The sequence below is a fragment of the Myxocyprinus asiaticus genome, chromosome 27 (assembly GCF_019703515.2).
Source record: "Myxocyprinus asiaticus isolate MX2 ecotype Aquarium Trade chromosome 27, UBuf_Myxa_2, whole genome shotgun sequence".
NCBI classification, from domain to species: Eukaryota; Metazoa; Chordata; class Actinopteri; order Cypriniformes; family Catostomidae; genus Myxocyprinus; species Myxocyprinus asiaticus.
The window spans coordinates 32,988,294-32,998,750 of NC_059370.1; the positions used below are offsets into that span (position 1 = coordinate 32,988,294).

Sequence of the window (10,457 nt, forward strand, 5' to 3'; positions counted from 1 at the left end):
CTCTCTCTCTCATTCTGCATTTCAGTTCTCTACCTGTACAATGTCTTTTGACCTGTCAATGCTTTATGAAGATACTATAAATCTCTGCATGAAATGAAGCTCTACTCTGGCTAGGACAAGATGGTATCATTATTTTCCAAGGCAACTGAGAGGGAATTGAGATATCATTCAATGTTACAGCTGCTGACTCAAGTCTTGGCTGTTTCCTTATTAAAGGGTCAGGGTTAAAAATTTCTCTCATAGACAGCATTTCATCAAAAGCAAGAGATGGTCTTTTATACAAAGACTGCTCAGCTGGTGATACACTGAATTTATTGTCCATACCATCTTTCTAATAAAAGACAAATCTCAGGAGCTTTAAAATGTGTTAAAATGTCATATACCCTGTTTAAACCACACTTTAAACCATTGAAAGATGGTTTGCTGGTCTCCAAGCCTGGCCAAGCTGGTTTCTGTAAGCTGGTTTCATTTAGCCAACATAATTTAGTTGGATTTGGTCAAATGAATGCACTATAGTAGTTTTAACTCAACTTCATTAGATTCGTCAAACTCAATTTACTTAGGTTTATTTAATTATTTTTTCTTATGTGGTTCAGTTTATTTTATTTTATTAAGCATCTGAATATGCCAGGTGAGAACGTGCAAGGACAGTGACACTGTTGCACTGACAATTTAATAGCAACTGAGCAAAGCAGCACTTAATTCAAGTATCACTTCAAAATGGAAGTCCATTCTCAGCCTAAGCACAAACACCATTCTTCACCAGTATAACAGACACTCAGACATTCAATTAATTAAACATTAACCAATCTCCTCCAATGCTCATCTTGCTCAAAAATGCATAAAATAACCCTTAATTTCAACATGCTAGGAAATGGAAATCCCACCCAGTTTTATCAATGCTACATTAACACCACAAAAAGTCTTCATGTAGTCCCAACTCAATTGGATTAAGTAAATAGATAGAACACAATTAAATCAAAATGTAATTTTTTTTTCTAGAATTGTGTTGCTTTAGTTAATTTTAATTAAGTAAACTAAACAAACAGCAAAAATCCACTGTTGTGATACTAATGTGTACTTTAATGTGTATTTGATAGTTCAGTAAAAAGGCTACAAAATGCTGCTCTGTGTGTTGCTATGAAATCACAAAAAACCTTCTCCAAAATGACTTAGGGTTTTGAACTTTCACTAAGTATTCCTCCCAGGGAGTATGTCTCTTTGACAACATCTGACTACCTTTCATCAAATTCTTCTGCATTTGTGAAGTATGTATTCAAATCACACTTTACTGTATATTTAAATCTTTAGCAATGGTTATCAGTTGTTATCAAAACTGTTATTATGTCTGCTGTTTAAAGTTCATCTACTTGTATACAGAATTGTGTTTTAAAAGCTGATCTTTATAGATGATTTTCTGCTGTTTTCATATTAGAAGCACTAACCAATTGTAACATTTTTAATTGCTTTGTGTTTATGTGCACAGAACAATACGTTGTAGTTGTACAGTCCGTGAACCTTTGCAAGACAGCATGGTGTCAGCTTGTCAGACCAGTCGAAGAAATGATAAAACAGACCACAGACACTGCCCTAAGCCCTTTATGCCTGCAGGGAAATTTATATCACCAGATATTTCTCACTCTGCTTGGCTTTTTGAAAAGATCTTCATAGAAATATGAAATCTCATAAAAAAAATTGGGTATTTCAGGGTAAAAAGGCTGACTTTAAAAACCTATTTATATTTGCAAAACTTGAGAAAAAAAATGCTCGAGCTGCTTGCCAATGTCTTGCCAGTTCACTGCTAAAACAGCAAATAAATAATAATCTGTAAACCATTGGTTCTCAACTGGTGGGTTGCGAGCAAAAAAACAGTTCACAGATCAGTAAGGATAGTGTCACGGACAGCAGGGAAAAACAATGCTAAATCCAAATAATAAAATTTAATTAACCATATAATAATGCATGGTTAGGATAGCAAAATATATAGACTTATCAACAAGGGGGAAGAAAATCCTTCCATAGCTTTTGTTGCTGACACCAAAAGCAACACAAAAAATCAAACAATACTTTGGCACAAATTAATCTGTCACTTAGTAGATGCTAGCTAAATTAGGCACATGACAATATGGACATCCCCTCATCATCGAATGCCATGAACAAAACTGTGCTAGGTTAAAATAAAGACCTAGAATATATTATATATGGGTTCGCTTTCAGTGAGGATAAACATTGTTTCTCATGACTATAACAGTATGTTTGGTGTCGTGAATTATTTGCTGTGGAGAGCATGAAAGTACTGAATTGATATTTAAAAATACACATTTTGAAATCAAAATTGTCAATATCTTATCATGTAAAAACATGAGAACTGCTACTTTACGCTGTTGTATCTTATAGTAAGTGTATCTCAGTTACTCATTTGTCATCAATTAATATGCACAGCTGTGCAATTAATATACAACAGATGTGTTCCAAGCGAATGGCATTGAAAATGCATTAAGCATTTTTATTGTATAAGTTAGCCAATGGTTTTTAGCTTCTCCTAATTGTTTTACATTTAGTCTCGTTTACTCCTAATGATAATGTTTATAATATGAGAACAGTTTTTCACTTTTTTTTTCTGTTTGGGTTGCCAGCATGCTTTCCACAAACATGATGCTTACTGGTTGCTTTTAGTTACTGAACTAGATTTCCAGTGTTTATCATAAAAAAATCACCATGACCTCTGTGGTTTCAGCATCTACATGCCTCTTCTTCATCTATCTTTCTGTTTGAAAAGATAATATTAAAAAGGAAGAATATTTCATCGGTCTCTCTGAATAATTTATGATGAGCAGGTATGCGTGCACCCTCACAGTGATCGAACGGAGCATTATAAACATAGTATTCAGCAGTTTTCATCCATTTCCAAAATGATAAAGCTTCTAGGCTGAATCCAGATTACTTTCTTCACAAAAATATGTTATTCATTACTGCCTTAGCTTCCTCTGAAGATTTTGATGTTCAACTGCTAGCTGGTAATCAAACCTACTTAAGGTGTTACTGTATATCAGGTAAATATACTGTAGCTTACATTTCAGATGGCAGTTTCTTTTTAAACATGATGTGTTTGGCAGGTCTCGTAGTAATAGGTTTAAATTGAATTAATAATTCAAGCATTGACATATTTTTTCTTTTTTGATAATAACATGCAACATGTGAATATGGACCCTTTCTTTGCCTGACATGAGCCAGACTCCTAACCGCTACCCCATGGCAATGACAAATATAGGCTGGTTTTGTTTCTAAATGATGTGCTGATTAATGGAATAAAATATACCTTTACCATCCATAATTCGTATGATTTGTAAAGGAAAAGTACAGGTACTCCAATTTTGAATGCTGGTGTCCCCCAGGCCTCAAACATAGCTTAGACCAGCAAGACTTCTTTGGTCAAGCCAGCGCTAATCATCATTAACCAGCCTGGACCAGCAAAGGAATGTATCCTGGTATAAGGTCTTTTCAGCAGGGTATTCACCATTTCTGCTTTCTGATATCACTCTATCAATGCACTACCGCCTCCTCTTCAATTAGCTTTCCCCTCCATTGACTAATGCCATGCAGGGCAATAAAATTCATTTGACTGCCTACTTACTATATCTACCTTTAGCGAGTTATTATTTTTGCCTTTTGGAAAAAACTGGGATATGGGGAACTTGCTGATCTGATTAATCATTAGATAACTAAATTATCTGAGCTATGCGTTCCACATTAATGTAATTAATTGTACAGCTCTATACTCTTACTGTTGGCCAGGAAATGTCTCATTTGTGTTATTTTAATTTCTCAACTGCTTAACATGTTTGTACAAGTTTATAGCACATTGATTTGTGATGCACTCTGTATGGGCACATTTCCTTACAGAGGAGGGCAGTTCTGTTTTTATCTCCTGTGATATCATCTTGAAGTGTGGGTCAGTCATAGCACTTCCTTATCTGAGAAAATGTTTACTTCCTGCCTTACTCTGCAGTGACATTATGCTAGACAGAGCCACTCAGTGGGGGTTGGGGGTGGGGGGTCTCTTAAAGATGCAGCACTTACGATGTGCATAGAAAGCATTTGTGGAAGCAGGGCTTTATAATCTCATAAATTTCTATCGATCCGGTCAAGCAAATTAAATGTTCTCTTTCTCTAGGCTGCACTGATGTGTAAATATCCCCACTAAAAACAATTCATCCTGTTGCCCTTCCTAAATTTATAGCCCTTACGCCAATGGTCTCTGATGTAATGGTGCTCTCTCTGTAACATTTATAACACGGAGGATGCATGCATTAACATGCTATGAAATATTTCTGCTTCAGGTTATGAAAATGCAGACGGTTAAAATGTAAGGAAATTTCTCTGTGAACCACCTCACGGCTTAGAGAATGTATTATATTGCGATCCAGACACCTCTATGTTTTCCTCTGTGTTTGCTAGATGTCTGCTTGATGAATAATTTATCTGGGGATATTTCAGAGAACTGAGCTTCTACAACCCGTATGCCATGTGAATGAACTATCCCCAGCTGAGCAGTCGTGGCAGCTGCTATGGTGAATTTGATTGAAAAATTATATTCTCTGTGGACCAAACCAATGTGTAAGCAGCCGTCATAAGTACAGTCAACACAGGAAATTAAAATAAAACACTGTTGATTCTAAGAGAATTTCACCTGTGTAATCAGCTTGAATTAAGTGACAGTTAAAAATGTAACTTAGCAGAGATGGGCCACTTCTATTAAATTCAATGGGAGAAACTGGAATGCTCAACCAAGGAGCTCTGAATGCCCAATGTTCAACGGATGTAGAAAGGAAGTCCTGCCATACAGTTAAAAGAGCCAATCTTCAGTTAAAGTTTTCTTGAAATAAAATACAAATCCCTGTCCATTATCTGGAGGTTGCAACTGTTCAAAACAAACATCCATTGTAATGGACATTAAAATAACTATTGAAAAATGATAATAAACTGAATAAAAAAATAATATAAAATAGAGCCAATTTTCTTTTAGATACAGACATTAACTGTCAATAAACTTTGGAACACACATGCGCATTAGCTATACAAGCTGGAAATTTTTTTTTTTTTTTTTTTTTTAGCATAATATAGGGTAAAGAATCACAATTTATGATTCCAGTATTGTCATATTTTATTGCTGATTTGAAATATGTTCTTTGATCGTAATCTTGACCAACCATTTTTGAGTTTTTTGTCTTTCTCCATTCAAGTAGAAAGGAGCTGCACTTGCATGACTGGAAATAGCCTCCCGAGAGCATTCCAAAAATGGCCGACAGTGGACTGACATGCTAGAAAGACTTTGCTTGTACACAATCCAGACACTCCCTGGGGCTTACTGTAAATCCACTCTGTGCCTAAATAACACCTCTTTCAGCTCTCCCAACAGAGTAATGTCTTTTTTCATTACTAGATGGAGTGAAAAAATTTGATTTTCATCTTAAAAACTTCATGTATCTTTCATGTCTACAGGCATAACTTGGCCACTTCCACCCTGAACATGTTAGCTGACAGCTTCAAGCACCTCTTGTGCTTCACACATGTTGTTCTAAGGTTCTATTTCTGCACAAAGCTTTTTACCTTTCTGTGGCTTCCTCCTCAGAGGGATCCTCTAGATTGATCTTTAGATCCTCATGGCTGTTCTTTGCCTCCTCTTTCCTGGCACTGCAAGGTGAATTGCTCTTAGGAAGCTCCTCACTGGAATGGAGGTTCTGGATGATGTTTTGCTGCTGGTGCCATGATTGATTGCCTGGCCTGACATAAACAGGTGTGGATCCAGGATTCGGAGCCAGAATGCTGTGCACAGGGCTGTTGCTCTTGCGGAGTCCTCCTCTGTCCCGGGAGTGACTCTTTAACCGAACTGGCGTTCCCCGGTGGTCAAAACCTTCCTGTTGGATGTAGCCCCCATTCCCACCTGGGGTCTGGGTGCTATGACTGAACCAGCGCCAACGGAGCCTGAGGATCTGCTTTACATCAAATTCCTTTTTTCCTGACACTGACATCCTAGTCGCCCTCGACGTGATGCCAGTGACACATGGAATCCAAGGAATATCAAGACAGAACACCTGAGTCTCAGCTTCAGAGGCTTTGCCTCTTTTGTCTTTGTTGACGGTTCTGACCAATAAAGAAACGATGTCTGCAGCTTCTGTCTCTTCTTCAACTCTGTCTACACCATGTCCTCAGTTATAGCACACACATGATATCCTCTGCCTGTACCACACTCCTCCCTTCCCTTTGTCGTTCTGTGTCTCTCTGCACACACGGCACACAGAAAATAAGCCAAAATGAGGATCGCTTACAGTAACCTGCTCAGTCTCCAGCAGCAAATAATGAACAGCTCTTACCAGAGGAAGTGAGGCACAAAAGTGACAGGACGCAGAGGTCAAACCTTAGTGAGGGAATTCTTGATGCACAAAAAGGAAAGCCAAAACCAGAAACATCTCCATTCACGAGCAGCATCATCTGTGCTCATGCTCACACTCTCCCCCTTTTCTTTATGTGTGCACACATGCTCTTTCCCTCACTCTAGCTCTCTCTCTCCCTCTCTCTCACGTATGCACATAGACTTGTCTTCTTACATGCACTGCATAGTCCCCCCATCTTATGGGATCCCAAGTGAGACAGTCTCAGCTACTCAATGAAGGAAACCAATCAGAAAAATTATTCTCTCACCAGTCAGTCTCAAGCCTTAGTGATGGCCAAGCAACTTTCTTTTTCATGCCCCCCACTCATGGTTTTATCTCAGGTAAATGTCTGTCTCTGTAACAATGTGACCTCTCTTTGAGAGAGGATACTGGTTTGGCACTGTTCTAAGAATTATTTTACATACGACAGCAATGAGACTGCTGTAAATTTAGAAACCAATATATGTCTTTCAGTTGTAAATACAGAAAAATACTGATGAATTGAATGTTGGCAATTTGCTGTGTTTTAATTCCATGCCTTTTGAACACTTATTAGCTCACAAACCAATGTTTAAGTAAAATCAATAAAATGCATATTACAATTTTTATTGATTAAAACTATTTTGCTTGGTACTGCACAGATGATAAAAGATAGAATGACTGTGCTCTACCAGTTAGAGGAAGATCCTTCTTCTGCTTTCCTTCTTGCAATGTGAATACAAGGCATAACCAATTTTATCACATTGCAACTTCAGTTGAATGTTCTATTGTCATGTTTAAAATAAGGATGCAGTCATCTTTTATAGTAGGCCTATCCATTATGGTGAGTTGGTTCCCTTTGCTTAATTCCCTTGACAGGGGAATTAATATTTTTATCATTTTCTAAAGATGAGATCAATCTTGTTTTAAAATGATATGCATTAAGTCTTCAAGGCAGATATTTATTACTCATGTTTTGCCCATCATTTCAATTGAAATTTTTGCTGTTAATTTAGACATCCATCTTGCTTATTGTTTCAGAACTTTTGTTTTATGTATAATAGAATCTAATATCAGATTTTAGCCTTTAGATGGCCTACTATATATCTTAATTCCCCACCCCATATTTTATAGACCAAAAATTTTTGTGCATCTGTGTTCTAGCATAGAAATATATAGTACGTTATATATAGTACTATGTATAGTATGTATATTTGGTGAGAAGCCTGTCATCAAGCTGTGCTGGTCTCTCACAGTGGCTGTGTGAAACTGTCTAATTACAGACACCCTACACATTTTAGTAATGCCTGTAACTTGATGCATTATGTAAGCAGTGAACAGCAGGGGGTAAAGGGCACATATGTATGGGTGGATCTCCTTTGGATACACTAACCAATCTCATTTGCCTTGGTTTTGAACAAACAGCTATGTCTGAGTAAAACTATCTATTATTATGACAATGGAAAAAAAAAAAAAATGCAGCTTTACCCTTCTCTGACAATAAAACCACTGCGGTATATATAATAAAAATCTAATTCTAGATTTTACCTATATTTTTTAATGTAAATATATGTCAATATGATAAAAGCATGGACAGAAAAGCAATTGCAAATGATAATCAGCATGTGCATGTTGAAAAATGCATGTCTTTTAAGCATACATTTTTCCCAGTACTTTATATCTAACACATCAGTTGAGAGTCTTTAAGCAGACAAGGTCCAATCGAAAGGTCATACCAGCCTGTTTATTTTATTTTTTTTCATCTATAAGTCATAGTTGAACTTATGTTCATATTATTTAGCTCAGTTAAGTTGCTGTTTAAATTTTAAGTCTGCTTTAAATCTCTACAAGTCAATAATCGATGTCCCAGGTGTCCTAATTACATTACATTATACATCTTTAGTTCTTCTGTAAAACAGGGGTGGAAGACAGAGTGAGAGAGACATATTTTTATCTATTATTTTGATAAAATGGGAAAACCAAATTTTATATTTTATTATCTGATATCTAAGAGATATCTGATTCTTCTCACCTGCATACCTCATAACATTTTAATCATACATCCAATGATGAGCATTTGATGAAGAAGCACCACTGGCCCCCTTTTGTAGTCTATGCATTACTATAGATTTTTTATGTAACACAAGTCATTACTACATTTATAGAAAATGACAAATGTAATCTGTGAGTGTGTGTTCTGACAGTGTCTTCTTTTCATGGCTAAGATTCATGGAGTCTGAGCAAAAATTCTCAATGGCGCTATTCATCCATATTTGACAGATTATCCATACACTGTACAAAATGTTTACATTTACTTAAAACCTTGGTATGCTACATCAGACGGTGACACCTACTTTATTCAGCATATTCGTAAAACACGATTTCAAAACCAATTAATTTCTATTAAATAATTTTATCTCTCCTAAAAATAAATAATAATACAAAAATTTCACCAGAATATACTGTAAAGCTACACACTGAAATTCAGTTTTGGAAAATTCAAATTAATGGACAAAACTGTATAAAACATCACTCAGAATTAAAGGTGTTTAAAGAGCAAAGAAATCCAACATACCCACTAAATTGTCTGTAATGTCAATAGCACTCCATAGTAAGAGACAAATGTATATGTCTTACCTTTCAAATGAATAAAAAAAAAAATGGGTCTTTATTCCTCTAAATTGTTAACAAGTGCTACAGTATGCTTCCGTTCTTTTCGCTTCTCATCCCAGTTCTGCTAACAAATATTTGCATACAACACTAACCACAGTTTTCTCCCTCAAAGGAATTTCCTGATCATTTCCTTTCTCAGCACTGGTTTGTTATGAACAGCCAGGACAGGAAAGCCAGTTTCCTGTGTGTGTTTTTTTTTTTTTTTTTTTTTTTGGTGTTTGGCTCCTTTAAAAACATTCATAGATAGCTAAAAAGGATAATGATAGATTGACTTAAGTAACAAATGCAATCATATTACTATTTGTTCAGTTATATTAAAGTTAAAATTAAAGTTTAAAAGAAACATTTACATTTGTCCATTTAGCATATATACAAGCAAAGGAGAAAACAATACATGTAGTGATACCACACCAAATTTTCCAAGTACAAGAGAGAAGTGTGATTGTTTTGTTTACAAAAAGTAAACAAAAAAGTTAGTGCTCCCAGAAGAGGTGTCTTCAGCCATTTAAGATAGAAATTGATTTTTTGAAGAAATTGATTTTGTTTGAAGAAACTGTTCTGTCATTTTAAGTTAGTTTAACTATATTGAGTATTTAAGCAAATGTACACTGTTATAATGTAAAGACATTAAATTCAATACACAATTGTACTGATAACTGAACACTTTATTAATTGTTTTACAACTGACACAAGAGAAAAAAAAAGAAAAGAAAAAAAAAACATTAAAAAGTCAGAAACTTTGCAGTCTAAATGTCCCATTATTTACATGGCAATGCACATTTTGTTTTTCCAAATATTAATGTTTTTAACTACTGGCATTGCATTCCTGTAGTCAGATCACCACATTGCAGCACAAGATTTCATACACTGAAATTTAGTGAGAGGAAGAGATATGGAAGACATAACTAAAAAAGAAAGAAAAAATGCCTTAGATAACATTTAAATCATACCAAGTCACAGCTTTGCCAGCTGCTCCCTGGTGTTGACTGTGCATTTTTAAGAGATTCTCATTTAATCATTCAATTGAAAAAGACAGTTTTAGATATAAATACTTTAGAAGATTATAATCTCTGTGTAAAATCCATTACAATAGACTATTTGAACTGTGGCATTATTTGGGACACAAAGTCCCAATATGTATCTAAATTAAATCAATTTATTTACAATTTGTACAGCTCTTAAACTTAATTGTGCTTATTAATGGTATCTGGTCTATCACTATTGAAATTAGTTATTCAACTGTGATGAGTAAATATGATAACAGCAATGATTATATAACTGAAGCTTTAAAGTCATAACATCCATTCAAATAGAACTAAAAACAGTCTTGCTGAGTGTAAATGTGTCCAGACAATTTTTAGAATATTTAAA

At 35.3% G+C, this 10,457-nt stretch overlaps 1 protein-coding gene across 2 annotated transcripts in view; it reads right to left on the reverse strand.

Moving 5' to 3' along the window:
* Positions 1-9,593, reverse strand: part of LOC127417668 (kelch-like protein 4) — a 57,401-nt gene extending 47,808 nt beyond the window's left edge. Inside the window, exon 1 of one of the 2 annotated variants that reach the window (XM_051657803.1) lies at positions 9,051-9,593. Coding sequence is in view for 1 of the 2 variants with exons in the window: in XM_051657802.1 (XP_051513762.1) it covers positions 5,611-6,032 (422 nt within the window). In the remaining variant the exon portion in view is untranslated. Of the gene's footprint in view, positions 1-5,610; positions 6,414-9,050 lie in introns of those variants that run through there. The other variant, XM_051657802.1, reaches the window with a different exon arrangement.
* Positions 9,594-10,457: the final 864 nt, after the last annotated feature.